General features: G+C 36.3%; 1 protein-coding gene across 4 annotated transcripts; it reads left to right on the top strand.

The window, feature by feature from the left end:
• Positions 1-157: 157 nt before the first annotated feature.
• On the top strand, positions 158-21,877 carry KRIT1 (KRIT1, ankyrin repeat containing). 4 transcript variants are annotated; one of them, XM_026065390.1, is made up of 17 exons: positions 158-475; positions 1,382-1,507; positions 2,424-2,583; positions 3,939-4,031; positions 4,933-5,062; positions 7,266-7,509; positions 7,807-7,922; positions 8,358-8,501; positions 9,801-9,957; positions 10,242-10,349; positions 12,082-12,238; positions 14,953-15,104; positions 15,819-15,985; positions 18,096-18,183; positions 19,560-19,766; positions 20,070-20,186; positions 20,493-21,877. In XM_026065390.1, exons 2-17 carry the CDS (start codon positions 1,406-1,408, stop codon positions 20,580-20,582), a joined length of 2,232 nt encoding a protein of 743 aa, XP_025921175.1. In that variant the 5' UTR covers positions 158-475; positions 1,382-1,405; the 3' UTR covers positions 20,583-21,877. The 4 variants fall into 4 exon arrangements, with proteins under 4 accessions (XP_025921175.1, XP_025921174.1, XP_025921177.1 ...); XM_026065389.1 differs by having other exon boundaries at positions 158-490; XM_026065392.1 differs by having other exon boundaries at positions 160-490; positions 21,240-21,877.
• Positions 21,878-22,077: the final 200 nt, after the last annotated feature.

Genomic DNA, 22,077 nt, shown 5'->3' with positions numbered 1-22,077 from the left:
CTCGCCCCGTCTCGGCCCCGCTGGTCCCTGCAGCCGCCCCGGCCCGCGGCTCGGAAGCGATTCGCCTCGCGGCCGCGCTCACCCCGCCGGGCGCCGCCGCTGCGGCCTGTCGCGTCGCGGCGATGCCGGTGCGCGGCGAGGACCCCGCCGGGGAGCGCGTTGCCCTGCTGCCGCTGAGGCGGCGCCGCCTCTGCGCCCTTCGAAGCTGCTGGGTCCCGCGTCGGGAGCCTCAGCAGCGCTTTTCTGCGCGGTGTTGCTGGATGCTGCTGTAACGCGGCTCAGTGCCTGGATGTGTCCCTGCCGGGCTTACTGCTCAGGTGCCAGCGCTACATCCGCTGGCTAAGGCCGTTACCTTAACTGAAGGTGACGACGTGCTTGCTGTCGTTTATTTTGTTGTTTTCAGTTGGTCTGATCCTGGCAAAAAGTACTGGCTGCAGGGCACACGAGTCTGAAGACCTCTGTTTCTCCTAGAAAGGTGAAGCAGCCGCAGGTAGTTAATGATAAAAATCCCTGCTTGGCGGAGGGATTGATTTGCGGGTGATAGGCGCTTGCTGATCGGGTGGGACGGAAGGAGCTTCGTTTGCGGTGCAGGAGAAGGATCAGCTGGCAGGGCCCAGCCGTGACCCTCTTTCTCAAATCCAGTACGTGATTCAGTTGGCCTTGGGAGGCTTTTCCTATCTTACCTATTTGGTAGGATTTTATGGCTATGAGAATTGCCACTTTTGGTTAAAGCAAAGTTTAACCTTAAATCTAAAGACCTCTGTGCACTTTTTGGCAGAACTGAAGATGTGTTCCTTCCAGAAGCTCAGTTTGAGTAAATTGTGCCCCAATTTACAGCCCTGCTGAAGTAAAAAGAAGTAAAACAAAAATCCATATTATGGAATTTTTTTTTCAGTTCTGTTAGCTAGGCTGTAGGCAAGTTTGTGTTCTACTTCCTATTAGGAAAAAATGGAAAATCAGATTTTTTTTTTAAATTCCTGTGGAACTGGTGGGAATGCAGTACTTCATAATAACACATTTTATAATTTATGCAGCTTGTCACTTTAAAGGTTTTTTTTTTTTGTAATTTCATATAGTTTTTTGGGTCCTAAAATTCTTTGGCCTTTTGCCTGGCTTGCAAAATAGAGAACAAGATTATTCATATTAAATCTGCATAATGTAAGAGTTCCTCCATCGTTTTATGTTGTCCACATTCTTATTTTTTTGGAAGTGAAGCAGAATTATAGCAATCACTGGTATTTCTCCAGTTAAAGAAATATAAATGAATAAAGCAAAGCATCAGTGGATATAATTACTGTATCCTGGAGTTTAGGGTGCTGTTGTTTTTCTTTTTCTTTTTTTTAACTGAACCTTTATTTCCTGTTTATTTCATTGTTTCTAGTGATAAAATAAAAAAGAAGGCAAGATGGGAAACCCAGAAAACATTGGAGATGCATATGTTGCTGTGATTCGTCCAAAAAATACTGCTAGCCTGAATTCTCGGGAATATCGAGCTAAATCCTATGAAGTAAAACTCTTTTTTTTTTTTTGCTTTATTAAAATTTAAAACATAATATCTAATAATATATGTAATAATATGGCAGAAAAATGAATCTGACAATAAGATAGCTGAAACAATGTATACATATCATATATACCTACTATGCATTGCCCCATCAGTATAGTATTGGAACACTTTACAGTTTTATAATTCTTTGTTGTTGTTCTTTGCGTCTCTGTTAAATAGAGAAACAATAGTATCAATATTAGTAGGGAACCCAAGGCTTAATCATTCTTACTAAAGATACTAAAGCCCAGGCTTCAAAAGTATTTATATGACCAGCTACCATTTATTTCAGTCGGAATTAGAATTTTTTTTTTAGTTGGCTCTAGATCTTAGTAAAATCGTAAGACATCTTTAATAGAGAAGGGACTGGAATTTGGTCCTGGGCAAAATCCACAGATGAAAAATATATCAAACACTAGGAAGTGTTTTGTTTAAGCAAATACCAGAGCCTCAGTATATTTATTTATTTTGTTATGTTACAGTATATTTGAAGGAATTATTTTCTCTAAAATCCACAGGCTAAAAACTTCAGCATACCAGGAATATGCAACAGTTTTTCATTTAAAATGTGAATCTGCACGTGATTCACAGACATACCTTGCAAGTCAGGCCTCTGCAGCTTCGACTTGCCTTGTGGTTCATTTTGGTGGGCCTTTTGCTCTGCAGGGGCTCAGTCCAGGGATGCCGCCTTGTATTTTTCTCTCTAGCCTTGCCCTTCTGGAGGTCATTCTGACTTCAGCATGGTACTCTCCCACGTTCAGTGCTGCCTGAATTTTGTTACAGTGGTACAATACATACCAAAAAGAAAAAAAAAAAGAGTTGTGTGCTTGTTTCAGCTGTGCTTAAATACTGCTTTGGTTTCATTATTGTTTGAAAGATTTTGTTGCTCGAAGTTCCCATTGAAGGTCAAAAGAAAAAAAGAAAGAAAGTTTTGTTGGAAACCAAACTGCAGGGAGGCACTGAGATAACCCAGAGCATCTTGGATTATGTATTAGAAGCCACCAAACCGATTTCACCAGCCAATCAGGGTATCAAAGGTAAAAATGTTTTAATCCAATCTATTGTTGATATCGCTATAAAATATTTTAAAATTGAAATGGGCATAGAGAAGTTGTTCAAAAGCAAAGTATTTAGTTTAAAAAACAAGACATTTTGGGGGTTTCATCAAAAAGGCCCAGGCCCAGAACAACCATATAGCTAAAACCTTTGATCTACCTTTTTTTCCCTTTAACTTCCAGCTCTATAAAATGCTTCCTAAAAGATTTTTATTAAGTTGAACTTTCCTTGTCTGTACTACTTTGTCACCTCAAATTGAGATTTATAGCTAAACTTTTGGCAAATCAGATTAAAGTGGCTTTTTTAACCTTAATTTCAGCTAAAACTTGACTAGTCAATAAATTTTTTCTGATTGCATTGCTTAGTAGACAGAGTATCTACATTAAAATACTTCCGGCATAACTGTATCAGCTATAGATGTAATTTGATTAGTACATGTTCTTGTTATTATTGTGACATAGCTGATCTGGCAAACAACCTCACACTTGTGCTGATAAAATTGTTTTAGCCAGCTTATTTCATTTCCAGCTTGGTATAAACTGTTCTGACTACAGCACTTTTTTTGCTGTGTACCACATCTCTGCCATGAAAGGTTTGTAAGGTTACACTGGGAAGGTTGTCAGTGCAGACAAGACAGTACAGTGCTAACAACCTGGAAAAGGAAGAGCTAGTTAGAGGGTAAAATGTTGCAGGTGGCCATAACTGGCGCTGGATGGACTTACCAAAGCTAACTGAGCAGGAAATATGAAATAACATAATAGCATTAATAGACATTAAGTGATGCGTAGCAGAAACAAAACCATTCTGGCTCATGGAGCGTGGGAGTTCTAACTTGCCTCGGACCGAGGGCCCAAGCTAAAAAATATAGCTGAGGTCAGAAAAGCAAGCAGACTGCTAACTTTTGTAAGTGTGGAAGGGAAGATAACATGGAAAATATCGCCATACCCCTACATGAATAAAGAATTCACCCTAGCATGGAATAGAGCATGTACTCGTGATCTCCAGTTCAAAAAGAATCTTGCTTAAACTCAGGTGGTTTGGGAGAAGAATCATTTGTAATGACAAATAATAAGGGGCATAGAAAAGTTACTATGAGAAAAGGTATACAGTCTTGTTATTTTTCAGGCTAGTGAGTATGTATATCTTTATGTTCTTTTATAATTTACTGTCATTTAGATTTTTTTAGCTTGCTTAGATTTCTGGTAATAAATAATTTTGTTTCCTAGAAATTGGGAAGGATAGGTCTGCTAACCTTTAAGTCAGCCAACTCTAGATTTTTTTTTTTTTGGTTTATTTATTTATTTATTGCTTTTTATTTATTTTTATTTATTGCTAGGAAAGCGAGTAGTGTTAATGAAGAAGTTTCCTCTTGATGGAGAGAAAGCAGGCCAGGAGGCATCACTTTACATTGTTCCAACTGTTGTCAAAGGTAAACGTAATTTCTGAAGTAGTATGGATTTTGCAGAAGTTCAGTTGATGGTTTCTTAAGAATTTTTGTGAATATGTGATACGACTCTTTCTGTATGTAAGCATTAAAAAGTTAGATTTGGGTGCAGACCTTTCTCCCAATACCTTAAAACCTGAAAAAGTTACTTAAACTAGGGGAAAACTTATCTAATGTATTACATTTGTTTCTGTAACTATAGCACACTTTTGTTTTAAGCTGCATTTGTTTATTTGATGATTATATTCCAAAATGTATGCATTAACTCTTAAAAAATTACCGAATGCCAATGTAAATAAGGCATCCAACCAATTCAGTTCAGTGTTGTTTACTCAGAGAAGAATGCTTTGTTAAGTCACTAAACATTTTTGTTTGAGTAAGGAAGGATGAATAAAGTATTTAAAGGGCAAAGTAAATTGCTTGTAAGTAGAGTATTAAAAAATTTTGAAGCAGATGTCTGTGTGCTTTTGGGAAAACTCTTCATTTGTTCTTTGTGATAAGCCTTAAGGATAAAAACTGTCAAATAAATAAATATGACTGTGAAGTTACCAACAGCAATAAATACCACTTTGTCCATAAGTCCTATTCAAAACCAACAGTGGTTGGGTTTTTTTTTGGCACCAGTATACATTTATAATTATTTCTCAAATGAATCTGATGACACTGGTGGAATAGTAACTGAACACTTTAAGGTTTGTAAGGGTACTTTGCTGAGTTACAGTGAGTTTTTACATAAGGATTGTATGCAATTTTGAAAAAGTTAAACTTCTGTAGCATAAAAAAAAAATAACTCTCATTTAGCTGGGAATGTGTAACTACAGAAGATCCAGAAGGGAAAGTAAGATTCTTCTTGTCAGTGTGTCTTCAGAGTCTGTTTCCTTTTTAGATAATACAAAATACGCATACAGCCCTGGATGCCCTGTGTTCTACTGTTTACAAGACATTATGAGGGTCTGCAGTGAATCCAGCACCCATTTTGCTACGCTTACTGCAAGAATGTTAATCGCTTTGGATAAGTAAGAAATGCCATCAGTAAAAATACTCATGTTAAAATAGAAGATAAACAAGGACATATGTAGATGTAGCAAGTAGTTTTACATCAGTCTTCTGATTAAGAAGGAAATCATAGTAATATCATGTTATTTCTTCACATGATTATCAGAAACCAAAACCATGATGACAGATTTCTAAATCTTTAAAAGTGTTTTTGGGAACTGAAGAATGGTAGCTTATTTAAATCAAGTGTCTTCTTAAAAGTTTGTGCTCACAATGAAAGTTTTATAAAACCATATAAAATGTTAATGATTAATCTTCTATAAATGACATATATGTTATCACTGAGAGTGTTTTCCAGAGTGTAGTGGAAACATCCTGCTAGTTATATAATGTTGAGATTCGCATTTAAATTAAACCTCCCTTTACAAATAGTGAAGTATCTTCCCCAGCCATACAAGTTTATTTGAAGTACGGAATTAACTTTCTGGGAGGTGATTAGTTGTTTAGCTAGATTTATAGTAGTTTGAAAATTGAACATGTGAGCGTTTTTTTGGCCTTTTTATGCCCCCTTAACAAAGAAGTGTCTGACCCAGTCCATACATATGTATCACCTTATTTGCAGGAGTAAGTCTGTTGAACTGTATTTTAAGCAGACGTTTATCTTCAGGAACAGGGAGGTTCTGTGTTTATGTGCATCTTATTCTGCCACACATTACTAAAGTTAGGCAAAACTTTTCGCTGTCTCAAAAAAATATAAATTACAGCCTACTACCTAAAAAGGTTCTACGTGTAGGGTTTTTACAGTTTATTAATACAGAGTTGTAATATTTCCATCTGTAGCATTGTGTCAGTTGTTACATTTATTTTTTACTTAATGAATGCCTTCAGACTCTAGGCTTTGTTTAAATTGTGTTACTAGTCTTACAGTTGTGAGAGAAACCTTGGAAATATAACAGAAAACAGTTTATATTGATGATTTTCTAGGTCAGTAGTCTGAAACAACAATTCTGAAAGGTTCAAATTGCCTTAACTAATTAATCTGACAATGTTTTAGAGAAATTGCCTGAAAATACCTCAGACAGGCTGGAGGGTATTTATAGCACATGACCACAATTTTAACGTCCCTGTTCATAACACGACTTTGAACAGTGATGGGAACAAAGCTTGGATGTGGGACTTCAAGATCCAGGCCTAAGCGTATGCTTTGGCCCATGAGCCACGTTCTGCCCTTACACGTGGTTCTGGGACAGGTAGACTTCAAGCAGTCTGTATCAGTGGATCTCTCTTTTGAAACCGCATACTTTTTTTTTTTCTTCTACCTTTCCAGGCTAAATCACTAACTAAAATTTATTGTATTCCAAAGTACATGTTTATCTCAAGTTTATGAGAAGGTGTTTGCAGAAACCTAAACACAGACAGGGCTTTAGCCCCTTAGTTAACATGTGCCCTGTTCAACATAACAGTAAAATAAATTTAGCAATTAAATGAAAACATAGTTACCCCAAAATAACCATGAGTAACTTTCCTTGAGCCCTGTGTTACAAAGCATATGTGGCAGGAGAAAACGCAGCAGGTGGACCGTGATGACTTCCCCCTCTGTCTCGCAGGTGGTAGCCCACCTGAAAAAGATTTGGCAGTTGGGAAACTATCAAAGGACCTCCCTTTCTTCTCTTCTCCCACTTCTCCCTAACTAACAAAGCAGAAGAGTTGGAAGACTTAAGTCTGCACTGATGTTGAAACTTAAACAATCTACTTTAAGTTTCTAAATTTGTACCTTGAGAGTAGTAATACCACAAACTGAAAGTAAATGCATTAGAATGTAACATCTTGGTGGTGTTAAGTGTTGTGGCTTTAACCAATGTGACTATTACCTTAACGTATAATTTCCTTTTCTTTGAGAATTTGCATCTGCAGGAAATGTACTTGAGCAAATGCTATACTAATAAATACTATTTGCATAACTGTATTCTGTTCACAAAATTTCATGTATGGGGATTAATTTAGTGCTATAACATCAGCTGTGCACATGATAATTAAAACGTAAGAATTTTTTAGATGAGTTACTTCATAGAGTCCAGTAATTTTATGGACATAAGGTCTTATTCCTGGAGGGTTTTTTTTGTCAAACATACAACCCTTAATCAGATGGAATAATGGACAGGCATGACAAAAATAGTCCTTTTTTTACTTGGAAATTAATTATATGCCCATTCTCTTCTGCAGGTGGTTGGATGAACGCCATACCCAGTCTCATTCCATCCCAGCTTTATTCAGACCATCTCCTCTTGAGAGAATTAAAACAAATGTAATAAACCCTGCCTATGCTATAGAACCTGGTCAAACAGAGAGCTCGTTACACATGGGTTATACTGCCCTAGAAATAAAGAGTAAAATGTTGGCATTGGAGAAAGCAGATGTGTGTATCTATAATCCTTTGTTTGGGTCCGACCTTCAGTATACCAATAGGGTAAGAACTATATTTTCTATTAATATTTGTGAAACTTGCATATATTTTCATTTTACATTTCATTCATGTATTTGATGTGAGTGTGCTTTATGTTTAATATAATCAGATGTATTTATTGCACACTTATTGCCAAATTAGACTTTCAAATTCACGCATTTGAACACCAGTTCCTTTAACTGTAGAAAGTTACTATCATAACTTTGGTTCAAAGAGAATATTTGGCTTGGATGGGGGATTGTTTAGTCAAGTCTCAGTAAGATTTTTTTTTTTTTTCAGTTTTAAATTGTTTCTTCACAGGTTGACAAAGTGGTAATAAATCCATACTTCGGCCTTGGAGCCCCAGACTATTCAAAGATTCAGATTCCAAAAAGAGAAAAGTGGCAACGTAGCATGAGCAGTGTCACCGAGGACAAGTATTGTGTTACATTTCTTTTTCATTAACAAATAATTTTGTTGTATTATAGTAATACTTGGTAGACTCAGTCAGAATGAGATTCCCATTACTTTATTACTTAAGTGTACAAATACATATTTAAAAAAATCTATTTTACATCTTTAGGTACTGAAACATAACAGGTAAAGGACAGAGCAAGGAAGATTTAAATTACAAAATAAAATCAGAGAAGCATTTCTTGGCATAATGAATAAAGCTGTGGCTTGACTTCTGTGCGACTGAAATACTAGTTGTATGAATATTGATGCATCTTAGCTGCATGAGCTTTATCTTGATTCTTTATGTAGATCTACAGTTAGTCCTCAGTTAGTCATTTTAAAAAAAAGTCTTTTTGTTCAACTATTGAAATATTTCTGAACTGTGTTTCCCTCCTGTTTCCCCTTTTCATTCACAGGGAGCACCAGTGGGTAGATGATTTCCCTCTTCATCGCAGTGCTTGCGAAGGCGATTCTGATTTACTAAGCCACCTTCTGGATAAAAAGTTTTCTGTTAATCAGTTAGATAGTGACCACTGGGCACCTATTCATTATGCATGCTGGTGAGCCAACTGAGTGTATTTCTGCCAAATGCATTCTGCTGTCATGAGTCTTTAGCACTAAGCATTTACGTAATTTTATCATACAGACTCAAAAAATGAGAAGCTGAGAAACTCTAGACTTTTACACTGTGACTGTAGTATGTGTTAGTGTTAACTGTCCAAAGAGATGCATTGCTTCACCTTTTGAGATCATTTGAGATCATTTGGTCTCCTCAGAAACCATTCAGATAGATCTCAGTGTGGTGACCTTATTATCAAATACTTACCTACTGCCTCTTATATCTGTCCTCTGAAGCATCTGTTCTAATCACTGTTGGAGATCTTGGGTATAGTCCAGGGAGGTAACTCTTGCTTGTTGGTTAAAGAGCAGTCTGATGACAACATGGCAATAGCTGAGCTGAGGTGAGCAAGTGCTTGTGATAGTCATATTTTGAGCAAGAAGCTGGACTAGGTGACCTCCAGAGGTCTCTTTCAGCTGACATTTATGATTCTCTAATGCTATGATGATTTTATTCTATGAATTCTTCAGAGCATTCCTCAGCTGTGGTAAAAGTGCTTTCGTTTTATCTTTAAGCAAGTCAGTCTTCTATATTTGTAATAATATCTGATTACATGAAGAACCTGAAAATCAAACGTGATTATAAAAAAAAAATGAAACTTACTTGATTTTTTTGTGTTTCTCAGAAAGTTTGCATAAATGGTGTACACAAGATTTAACAATCATCAGATTTTAGCGTGAAGCTTAAAAGTCCTTAGGATTCAGCTACATGACAATCAGAGGATTTCTTTTTCTCCAGCAGATTTTTTTCAGTCAAGGCTGAGCTCTATTTTGCCATGACTGGATTGCTACAACTACACAAGCTAGCTAGTTTAACGCAGGCTTGGTTATGTCTATAATGAATCCCAATAAATTGTTACTAGATAGTACCACATAAGTGCAGAACTAAAAATTTTACTTTCAACAAACTTACTAATGCTCCATTGTCTTTGGTGACATTTCAAAGCTTTACTTCTGTGTATAATTACAGTCTAGAAATGATTGCTACTGTTAGGTTACACTAGAAATCTTGTTAGAATTTCTTATTTTTATGTGACTTCTTTTGAATCTTTTGGATAGTTACAAATATGTTATCTTAATCAAGAAGTAAATGTAGAAAAAAAATTTTCAACTATTGAAACATAAGATACACTCCAAGCATAGTAATATGCTTTTTCATATTTAGGAATATCTGTGAGAATATCTGAAAAACATTTTATTTTACATTTGCTGTGTCTGTTCTGCTTTTAATCTGTCTGCAGGTATGGAAAAGTTGAAGCCACTCGAATGCTGTTGGAGAAAGGGAAATGCAATCCAAACCTTTTGAATGGGCAGCTTAGCTCTCCCCTTCATTTTGCTGCTGGAGGCGGGCATGCCGAAATAGTGCAAATTCTGCTGAACCATCCGGAAATCGACAGAGTAAGTTCTGTTTGTATCCCTGCCTAGCAGCTTCAGCACCGCTAGCTAGCTCGTGCAGGTGAAATGCTGCGTCCCCAGATCACAATGTGTAAACATGGTGATCCTGTTGAGAGGTTGCCAAAAACCTGGTTAAATCGTTTTCAGTAACTCCACTTTTCCCATTGCATTATCAATCAAATGTCTGAACCCTAAGATGAATGATTTTTAGTTATCTCAAAAAAGTGTTAGCGTTTACCTATCTCCAGTGAAAACAGTGTATTATCAGCGTTTCTGTTTGTTTGTAGCACATTACTGATCAACAAAGAAGATCTCCACTGAATGTCTGTGAAGAAAACAAACAAAATGAATGGGAAGAAACTGCAAAACTGCTGAAGGAAGCCATGAATAAACCTGTATGAGTTTATTTTCTAAGTAGTTTAAAGTTTATACATAATTTACACACAAACTCTGAGAGAGAGTTAGGCCCACTTATAGCTGTTACCAGAAACATGCAGTTGTGCATGCTTAATTTGTCAGTATTTTACATGTAATGTAATTTATTTGGTATTGATAAAGCTAACATTTTGTCTCTTTAAATGTTTCTATTTATGTAAGGCTTCAAATGTGATGTTTTGATTTATTTGTGGGAGCATCACATCAGCTGCTGATTTGGTCTGCTACTGATCATTCAACCGTTAGTATTCTTTATGTCTTATCATTTTATGTGTCAATATATAGGAGTGTTCAGCTGACTAAATGTAGGCTTCTCCAAAATTAGACTTACATCAGTTAGTCAGCCTAGGCTTCCTTGGCAGTCAGTGGAGATTTAGCCCAGCTAGTAAACAAAATTTATAATGCCAGTCCTTTCATCCTGAAGTATATTTAAAATAAGATAGATGAATAAAAAGCACTTGTTTCTTTTCTTTGACTTCAGATGGAACTTGTATGTCTGTAGTTAGGTGGCAGTAATCTCTTCAAAATTTTTTCAAGGTGTTTTAAAGAATCTTCAGTTCACTCAATATGAATGAATCTTCCAAATTAAAGAAGGAATTGATCTCCCTTATTCTAGTTATTATTATGAAGTTGATCAAATGGGAGTTGTGTCTAATGACTCTAAAAGACTAACACATGCCTTCTAAGTAGATTTCCCAGCATAATAGGTGATATTGTGTTGTCACCTATTGCTGTTGAATTAATACAGTAAAACTACAAGTTTAGTGATAGAAGTTAAGGCAATAGGAATCACAGTGACTATTGCAGTTAAAATCGACTGATGTTTTACGTTCCAGCCTCATTTTCACTCAGTTGTCACTTTCTAAGGCATTCATCTTTTTTCCAGAAGTTTCTAGAATTGATGTCTCAGGGTTTGAGGACTAAGCAGATTTGAGGAGGAGAAATGACAAATTCTTGCAACTTTTTGTTTAAGCAGCTGAAGCACTGAACTTTTAAGGAAGAGATGAATACAGGAAATTTCATTAATTATGATTTCTGTGTACCTGCTTTAAGCACCTGATTTATATTTAAGAATGTCTTTAAAGAGGTATATTCTGGGCCTACTTGTAATTCTTTGAAAATTATGGAATTCTGAAGGAGAAAATGATTTGTTATTAGTAGTATTATAGAAGTGCTAAAATTTCTTAGTGAGATTGTATACTTGTATTGGGATCTGTGTAAAGGCTGGTGTTTTCCTCTGAAAAATTAGTCAGTTACCAATTGTATGATACAAATGTTAGAGCTGAAGGTGGAATACATTAAGATCTTTTAAGTATAGACTAAACGATGGGAGTAACTCACAACCTGCCAGTCATGGTGAGAAGGAGGTTTCAGGACATGCAAAGCTCAAATCCCTCAGAACTTTTAGATTCCTGCTTGCCTTTGAGTTCAACAGAAGTGAAGTCCCCAAAATATCATTAGGATTTTTCTCATAGTTGTTGTGTTAGAAAGTACAGTATAAGAACTTGCATAGGACATGAAACAAGCTGTTTTGATAAACAGTAAATTTGCAGGAGTTGTGCAATGTAATTTTTCTCAGCAGTATGGTTGCTGCTGAATTATGGTGAAATTGCTTGCCTCTTCAGAAGCGCTAATAGAAAGATAGGATTTTAACAAGTGGTTTGTTTAATACATTTAATTTTTTTTATGTAGTATGAAAAGGCACGAATTTATCGTATGGATGGGTCATACCGCTCTGTTGAGTTGAAACATGGAAACAATACAACTGTACAGCAGATAATGGAGGGGATGCGTTTGTCTCAAGAAACTCAGCAGTACTTTACTATCTGGATCTGTTCTGAGAACCTCAGTAAGTTCACTGGGTTTTTTGTACTTCTCCCTTCCTTTAAAAAAAAAAAAAAAAGTAATTTGTCAGGAAAAAAAGGGAAACTGAGCCATATGTTCTCTAACAGTTCTGTAATGCCCTCTTTGTATCAGTTTTCAGAAACCATCATTTAGTATTCTGTACTCTTGAAATCTGCAGAGCTCCTGCAGTTGTTTTGTGTTTGAAAGTAGCCAGAAGACAGTGTGTACAGCAACATGGAGAGGCAGCTGAAGCTTAGTTGGAGCTCTTGAATTCTTAGCATTTTTAGCAATCAAGTCATATATTTGTCTATATTTGGATGCCTACATTAGCTTTGAGTAATCATTTCCAGAATATCAGCTTGCGGTTAAAGCGTGTAATCCTCTGTGCTTGGTTTGGGGAAATAGTATCATTCAAACAGGGTGCATAGTAAATTTGAGAGAACTGACCACTGGAATTAGAGCTCATTTTTATGATTTCAACTTTATTAATATACTTGTAAGTGGCTGTTAATTGTTTTAAATCATCTTTGTAACCTTTTAGCCAATTTGTTGCCTGCACATCAGTAAAACATTCGGGAGCCACAGGCTTTAATTCTCTTTTTCGGCAGGGTTAAATTATATTTCTTCTCAAACAGAAGAGTTAACTTATGTCTAGACTGTTAGTATGCTTTGCACCTGCCAGAGACTCTCTAATCTCTTTAGGTCTCATTTCTTGTGTCTTTTGCATAAGGACTGAAACCCAACTTTCTCTTCCGTCTTCTCAAGCTTTCCAGTAGATCAACTTGCAGCCTTTACAGTCTGATGTCTCCAGACTGTGTTTGCAGAGCAGCAGAGAGCTCTCTGTTCTAAGCATCGTTCTGGGCATCCCCAGTAGGTCTGGCCCTGTGTCACTGTGGCGTCTGGAATTTATTTATTTCATGTGGGAAGATGAGGCTAGTGCAGGTTGCCTTTCTGTTATAGGCCACCTTTGTTGTCACAGGCCTTACTGCTGACTGATCCTGATTTTAGTTTTATTTTTCTTCCTAGAGTATCTGAAATTGCGTGGACGTAGTTCTTTTTACTAATATTTAATTTATTTAAAATGAGTAACTAAAGTTGATTAAAGTTACTTCATTAGCTCCTTTAATCATACTAACTATCATGTATTTTGCATTAAAACTATTTTTGATAAACAAGTTTTCAGATATATTTGGTGAATACCTGGTACCAAACATCTTTATTACATTTACTGTATTTTTTCATATTTCTGATTTAAATAAAAAGTATATTATAGTCTGACATACATAGCAAAAGATAAAAAGAACTATGAAAGAGCTGATGAATTGTGATTGTGTGTTTTGTTAGAAAACACGTAAACAGTACTGCTGTGACAAGGTAGCTGTGGGACATGTTATAATGCTACTCGCAAAACACTATTGCGATTTCTGCTCTCTGGGTCTAGTTGGATATTGTGTTGACAGTACTGTTAATACAGAAGCTTTGCATTTAAATTTGTTTGTTGATGTTAATCTTCCTCTGCAGGGGCATTGTTATATATTTTCTATCTATAAATGTTGCAAGCAAGCAATTTTCTCTTCAGTGTTGGTTTTTGGTTTTTTTTAAACCTTTTTCTCCTGTTGTCATCCCATTTGCCTTTTTACTTTGCCATATATCATACGGCTATTGTCACCCTCAGACAAACATAGAGGCTAATGCCTTTGGAATAGAAAGAAATGTTTGCATTGAAATTTTGCTGCTTGTGCCCTTTCTGAATGTCTATGTCATGTTTTACTCAAATCATTGAAGTATTAGTTTTGTATTTGAGGGGACAGATCACTGATGCATTAGGTGTTGATTTAAAAAAAAAAAGTAATTCTCAAGATATTTTGTCTAAGCTTGAAATTAAATCAACTTCTGATTTACTACATAAAACTAATGACGTGTTTTCATTATATAATGATTTTTTTTGCACTTTGTTGCATACAACTGTAAAGACCATAGTTTTCTTGTACAGAGGAAGGATAATTTTTTCTATGTTTGAATGCAGGGTGGATAAGTCAGGTGAATAGATTATAAAATATCACAAGGTAACAGCCAGAGCAGTGAGGATGAGATAAATACAGTAATGAGGAGAATATTGATTTGTCAGCTTTCACATAGACAGGAGGACATGAAAAATCGCATGATTGTAGCCTGTTAGGAATCATGATGCTTTACAGATAAAGAAAGGTATGTCCGTTCTGAAAAGTTTATGGTGTGTATATCCAAAAGTGGCAAATACCTTTATAATCTATGTCTGTATTTTTCTGTAAAAATCTCACTTTTAGACTTTGTATTTCTCCCAGAATAATTGACACAACAATCTCTAACATTTTTATTATTGCAATTTTATTTAATATGGTATTTGGGCTGCTGGCTTTCCAGAGGCCCTTTACTCTTCTGGTTTTAAGGTCTGTCTTGGTATTCCATTAATTTTTTTTAATATAATTTCACTCTTGAGAAGCTGAAAATAATAAAGGTTCATCATTAGTGCATTTGTTGAATTGACTCTGAGAGTTTTGTCAATAAATCCATATTTTCAAAACCATTTCTATATAGCAGTTTAGAAAACATGGAAAAAAATGTTGCTTTAATGAGTCCTCTGTTTGAAATGTTCTGGTTTGGTGCAGCATTCAATCATCCATGTATGTCCTGGTTTGTCCTATTTGTTTATTTGTAAACAAAATTGTTATTTTCCAGGCCTCCAACTGAAGCCGTATCACAAGCCTTTGCAGCATATTCGAGACTGGTCTGAAATATTCACTGAACTGACAAACTTGGATCCTCAAAGGGAAACTTCACAGCTTTTCCTGAGAAGAGATGTGAGACTTCCATTGGAAATTGAAAAAAAGGTCCGCACTTTGAAGTGATAGCATGAAATTATGGTCAAAATTAGAACAGTTTGACCATCAACACTCAGTGTGTTTAATGACCTCTTTTCTCTAATAGTTTGGGTCTTCACGTTCTTTTCCTGTCTCTGCCATTCACATTTAAACATATATTCTGATCTCTCACCTTCTCAGCTGTTTGGTTTATCAAAAGGCCATGTGTCCCAATCTCTACCTGTCTGTCATACTGCTAATAAGAACCTGCCCTATTTTCTTTCCTTTTCTTGTACCGTGGTTTTTCAGATATTTAATTGATCAGTTTCAATGGGATTATTCAAATTTATTATTCAGAATGGATGTCTGAGAAAAAACACAGTTTATAGCTCTAAGTAAATAATTTTTAAAATCTCTGATATATTTTGTTGACTGCAGTGTATAAAATGGTTTTGACACATTATTAGTTTGATGTGAGTATTTCTCAGGAACTTCTGACTAGGCACAGTATGCTAGTCACCCACAATTTACAAGCGTGTTATATCAGTAAAGTCTGTAATTAAGTCATTGAAAATATTTCTGCATTATATTTTTTTCTATTACCAAGCATTACTAAAATATACATTTCAGGGAGGATCACACTTTTGTCTTCCGTCTTTGAATCAATGAGAAATTGTATTATTATTTTTTTTAAGTTCATTTTCTTTTTACAAAGAAATCATACTATTCAAATATTTTCAACAGATTGAGGATCCATTGGCTATTCTTATCCTATTTGATGAAGCCAGATATAATTTGCTGAAAGGTTTCTATACATCACCTGATGCCAAGCTGATCACACTGGCAAGTCTGCTGTTGCAAATAGTCTATGGAAATTATGAGAGCAAGAAACATAAACAGGGCTTTCTAAAGTAAGTGTGTCTTTAAACTTAAAATTTTCTTTGTAAATGAAATGATTTAGATAGCACTTACTGCATTATTCTCAAATAAACTTTAGGTATGCTGTAGCAATTATTTTTCTCCATCACTGCTCCAGTTCAGGGTATCCACATAACCTCCCCTGTATTCATAGAATCTACACATGGGATCTGAAAAATACGTTCATTTTAATTATTGCCATCCCATGCAGAGGGACTGAGTTTCTGTATTCTGCAGATCTGTACCAAGATATAGTAATACCAAAATGAGTAGCAGTACTGATGTGAATGAAGGCTTTTAAGAGGACTGAGACTTAACAGAACAATTCATTTTGGGCGACGCAGAAGAAACCACTTACTGTGTCCAGCTAGACCAACTTCTGGGGCTGGATTTCTTCCCTCGTTGAGGGAACTATGGAGAGATGTTACATCTTTTTGGTCACTCCCATGTGGACTGTTAGACTAAATTGCTCAGAAACAGCACCAGTAGGGCTCTGCCAGATGGTGCTTTTCTCTCCCCTTCTCGCCACTTGCCTGAGCAAGTGAGCTGTTCTGGGATGTGGCTTTTTTTCTCCCACGCACATATCTACAGCAGTATCTGAGCACACCAGGATTTCATTTCTCTTTTCTGTGTGCACCTTTGCTCCTGTGCCCACCGTCTCCACCCCAACTCATTCATGTAACAGCAGCTGTGCTATTTTGGGGTATTGCTATACTGCTCATTCACAGCATCAGCTGGGGTGTATTGGCTTGCTTTTTTGGGTCCTATTCTCCACCATCACTTAATCAGGGTGCATTTTCTGCAACAGTTACTCTGGTGTAAGCGTGGGCTGCCCCTGAAAGAGCTGGCTGTACTGATTTCACCTGTACCTTCCTTTCTTTTCCTTCTGATAGGTACAGAGACTGTGCCAACACAAAATAAGCTAGATGAATGAGCTCACTGACTGGAGAACTTTTGGGTGGGCTGTTCAGTAGGTTCAGCTGTTGACCCATCTTGTCTTGTGGCTACATTGCTGGTAGATCTGCCCCACCAGCAGCAGTGGGCAGTTAAACCCAGTTGGGTTTAATATGAACTCTGAATCCCAGTAGCTGCTTAAGCAGGGCTTAAGCCAAGTTCCTTGGCTTTCCTTTCCCCTCTGGGGCAGGTCAGCAACGTGGCTCTGAGTTGATACTGCACAGAGGGAAGTGTTTGACTGTTTAGATAGGGCTACTTGAAAAGATAGTTTGGGCCAGATGGAAGAACCTTGTGGGCACTGGGGTATGCTTCCTATGCATATTCAAATGGAGATGTTTGAAAATACATATCAGTTTTGTTCTCCTTCAGACAGATGCAAAGATTTGTATGCTGAGAGTTTTTAAATGTATCCTGGCTGTTGTTTGTATGATAATATCCTTGAAGATGTGGATACATTGTCCTTGTGCAAGGCAGACAGTATGTGCTGTTACTGACAAATATAAATAAAAAAGGACTAAATATTTCTGAAAGCTAGTGATGTATACTGTGCTATATTAATTGTGCATAAAAATAAACTAGTAAGGACTTCCTTCAGTGTTTAAAAAAAGGGCACTTCATATAAATAGTCTCACTTTCATGTCATGTGACCTAACTTTCATGTTAAATTAATGGACAAGTCTTTGGTAGTGCAGAGTTTACAGTTTGTGCAGCTGAATAGAGCAGTGAAGAGAAGGGTACCCATAAGCCATCTCCCTGGTTTCTGAGTATGGGATATTCAGGTTTAAATGACCCCCTGTATCTAATTTTGGCTCCCAAACTGGAAATCACTGAATTGGTCTGCAATCAGGTGATGACCATGCATTCTGCAGCCAGCATCTCCTTTCCCTGCCATGTCCGTGATGTGGGCTGCTGACAGTGGATAACACAAAGCCATATAAAGTGGATCTCCATTAACTGAGAGTTGCACCCTATCTTAGGAAGCTTTGGCTTCCCTTTCAGGAAAGCTTCTCAACTGATGAGGTGAGATAGGGTGGGAGCTGACAGTTTAGCTCAATATGTGTGGCTCAAAGACACAAGCTGGCAGACATTGTTCTTTGTCCTTAACGTTTACTGAAATAAAACTATTGTTTTCTCTGCTTTTTCTCTTAGTGAAGAAAATCTTAAATCTATAGTACCAATCACTAAGCTAAAAAGTAAAGCTCCTCACTGGACAAACAGGATACTTCATGAATACAAGGTGAGATAAATAGTCAAATTCTAGAAAATCCTGTCTTCAACTTTTTTTTGACTGTTTTATTGTCAGTTAATGTATGAAAATACTGGTATACGAAACTAGAAATGTGTGTGTGTGGAATTTTCAAATTGGGTTGTTGGAATGCTGTTTTTCTTGTATAGTTGCAGTTGATATGTTTGCTAGAAGTAAATATAATTATGTCCTCTGTTCATTTAACTTCAGTGTTAACTTCATTGAGGACACTGCTAGTTCAGATACCTGTAAAATATGTCAGAGTAAATTTTTATGAAATCTAGTTGTGATGGATCCACAAAGTCCTTTTTGCCAGTCTAACTTGTACATTAGGGACCTATTAGCACTGCTGATGCGTATACACACACACACTGACTCCCTTGACTAGAGTCTAGCAGAAGGCATAGAAGACTTCTTACTCTTTCTTGTATCAGAGAGTATGCAAGAGTGAGCACAGTTTTTTAGTCTTCTAAGGCCATTATGGGAGGGAGGAGTTGGAGGGGAGGGAAGGGGAAAGGAGTTAGTCTTCGTTCCAAAGATATTAATGTTTTACTTTTTTAATAGCTGTGTAGAACTTGGACAACCTGTAATGCAAGGTGTGGAAACCACGAGGTTGGTCCCATCCTCCACACCCACAGTCATGGCCTTAACTGCTAATGACTTGTGTTCCCTCTTACGCCTTCTCATGTCATTTGTGGCCAGGTTGATTTTTCTTGTTTGTTTGTTTGTTTGTTTCAGAGTTCAAGTAGTCATTTTCCCTCTTTTGCTTAGGGTACTTTACACTGGGCTATTTTGAGTTGGGAGCACTCCAAAAACCCGGTGTTGTGATTGTTTCTCTCAACAGAAGAGGAAGAAATAGAATCACGTCTCATTCTGAGTGAGGGCTTCATTAAAGAAAAGAAAGCTGCATCTCTCTTTTGTTTAAAAAAATATATATATATATCCGTGCTGTGTCTGGGGAGGTACTTGATCATCTTACAGTGTCTCACTGGATTAGACCTCCTGAAGGAGGAATTGTTAGTTTTATGGATTCTGATGGATTTAGTGTCAGATGGGTGCCTAGCTGCTTATCCCTGACAAGTGTGAGATCTTGCTGATAGAGGTGAAAATGTGGAGACTTGCAGAGTTTAGGTGCCTGTGGTTGGGATTTTTGAGGCTCGTACAGGCATCTGCATTCTGCCTCAATCTTCTTTGGCATCTGAACCTTTCTGTGGATCTAGGTTTTAATTTGGGTGTGGTGTCTTTGGAGGATGGTTGCTGGGAAAGCACTTTGGGAATACTCGCTTCCACTAAACAGTGTATTTTTTTTCAAATAAACACAATTATTTGGGAAGACTTGTTTATTGCCATTGTTCCTTTATTTCTAGAATCTCAGCACCAGTGAAGGTGTAAGTAAAGAGATGCATCATCTTCAGCGCATGTTTTTGCAGAATTGCTGGGAAATTCCTACTTACGGAGCAGCCTTTTTCACAGGACAGATATTCACCAAAGCAAGTTCAAGTAGCCATAAAGTCATCAAAGTGTATGTAGGAGTAAATGTAAAAGGGTTGCACCTCCTCAACATGGAAACCAAGGTCAGCTTCAGCTTAATAAGTGAACTGCCAATAATAACTGTTAAGTTGCATTCTGTTCTCTTAAATTGTTTGTGCTAATTGTCGTTTTGCATCAGAGTGTTTGGTTAAACTTGACTGTAAAGATTTCCAAGATTTTAAGATCTTTGGAAGGTATTAATAATAAAGCCTTGTCTTTTGCCACTCGACTGCTTTATAAGCTACAACTGTTCTAAGTCAAAATCCTATATAAGTGAACAGAGGAAAGTTCAGTTTGTAAGTGTTGAGAGTATCTTCGGAATGATAGTTTTCTGCATTTCACTGTAGGCCTTACTCCTCAGTCTGAAGTACGGTTGCTTTATGTGGCAGTTGGGAGATGGAGATACGTGTTTTCAAATCCACAGTCTGGAAAACAAAATGAGCTTTATTGTGCATACCAAACAGGTAAGCATTGACAAAATTTAGTTTACAAAATTTTCTGAGACAGTAAGCTTTGTTATCTTTGACTCAGCAAAGATAAAGCAAATTTTAAATGTTACTTGAAGTGTTAGGGGGGAGGGATTTTTCCATGGAATGTCATTGGTTATTTAAGTCTATTTTTTTTTTTCATTTTGAGAATTGTACCTTATGAGACTCTAATCAGATGCTTAAAAAATCCTATTTATAAGGTAACTCCTCACTAACTCTATATGCATGAAGTTGGGTCATTTATCATTCTTTATTTATGTTAAATATTTCTTCCTAAACTAGATACATGCCTCTTCTCTCTTGAGATTGACCACTCTTGTATCGTTTAAAAGAAGCCCAAGCCAAGCCCCCAGAAATATGATTTTAAAATGAGAATTTTTTTATTTAATATTTCAGAATGTTTGCTTGTTTTCCTAGCATGTGAAGCCTTGAGGGTTCATAATACATGAAACGTATCTATATCAGGAGGGAAAAAATAATAATGAAAATTGTTTGTTGCATAATTATGCATTTTTTGCATAATTATACATTAACTATTGTCAGACTCTGTGATTCTTGTCATATTTGGAATTATCCTTAAAGTTACGGAGTTAGTAACTTTGCAATTAAAACTAGAGGAGTTTGGAAAACTGAGGATCTGTTTAATAAAGCAAGTTCCTTAGCAATTGTTACCAGCAACTTTGACAGTGTTTTGTGCGTACTAGATAGAAAATGCTTGTTCTGCCTCCAGCCTACATCAGTGGTAATATGTTAAGTCATGGTAAAGTGTTTTGTGATGAGATTACAGCTTTGAGTATCTTTCTTTGGCAGAAGTTGTTCATCTGATTATTCCATGTTAAAATGGTTGTAGGGGCAGAAGTGGTTGAATATTTGTAAAATTATTTTCTGATATATGATAAAAACCTAGGCAGTTTTCATTTTCCTTATTTCTAAAATGATGTAACTTTTGAAGTTATTCAATTATTTGCTTTCTACTTCCATTTACCATTGTGAAATGCTGATAGAGTTTAATTCTATACCTTTATACAGGCAGGTCTTGTCGTAAAACTTCTGATGAAATTAAATGGCCAGTTAATGCCTAGTGAAAGAAATGAATGATGGAGATGGACAGTAGTTATGGAAAAGCATCTTATGGTTAAGGAAAAATAACTTTATTCTCATCATAACAGAAAACATTCATGTACGTGAATTTTACAGAATGGAAAAGTAAATTTATACAGTTTTTTTTAACTTTGTACAGAAGCTGCATGGTTTATTTTTTTAAAAAAGTATACAACATATTATTTTTATATATTGTTTCATATATAAGCTATTGTACGTCTTGAGCTGAACCAATAAGGCTGATGAAATTAAATGGTTTACCAATTTGGGCAAGAATAAAACAAATAAGACTTTGTTCCCAGGAGATTATGGGATTACCAGTGCCATCAAGCAAGTTTCACTTAACCTATTACTAACTTTTCATGTCATTCTATGGAATATCAAGGAGGTTGTATATGATACAGTATTTTGTAGACAAACTTCATTTTTAAGATACTGCTGATAAGTAGGCTTAGAAGACCAATTAATCCTGTGAGCAACTACTTTTGATAAACTGTTTTTTATTTGGTTTCTGATAAACCTGATAGCTGACTTTTATTTTTACTCTTAACTTTATCATACTGAAAATTTTGTATTTATATTTATTCTAAAATATTGCATGAGGATGTCAAAAGGGAAATATTTTAAATCATTCAGAAGCCTTATTAAATGTTTAGCACATTTGTTTTAAAATAACAGGATTTCTGTGTTTGCTGTGCAATATAAAACATTTGTATGTGAAGAAGAGGGAGGATATACTTACAAATAAATCTTATTCAGAGGAGTT

This window comes from Apteryx rowi, unplaced genomic scaffold (assembly GCF_003343035.1).
Source record: "Apteryx rowi isolate R43461 unplaced genomic scaffold, aptRow1 scaffold_226, whole genome shotgun sequence".
NCBI classification, from domain to species: domain Eukaryota; kingdom Metazoa; phylum Chordata; class Aves; order Apterygiformes; family Apterygidae; genus Apteryx; species Apteryx rowi.
The sequence above is the reverse complement of the archived record's forward strand: the minus strand, read 5'-3'. Positions and strand labels throughout refer to the sequence as shown.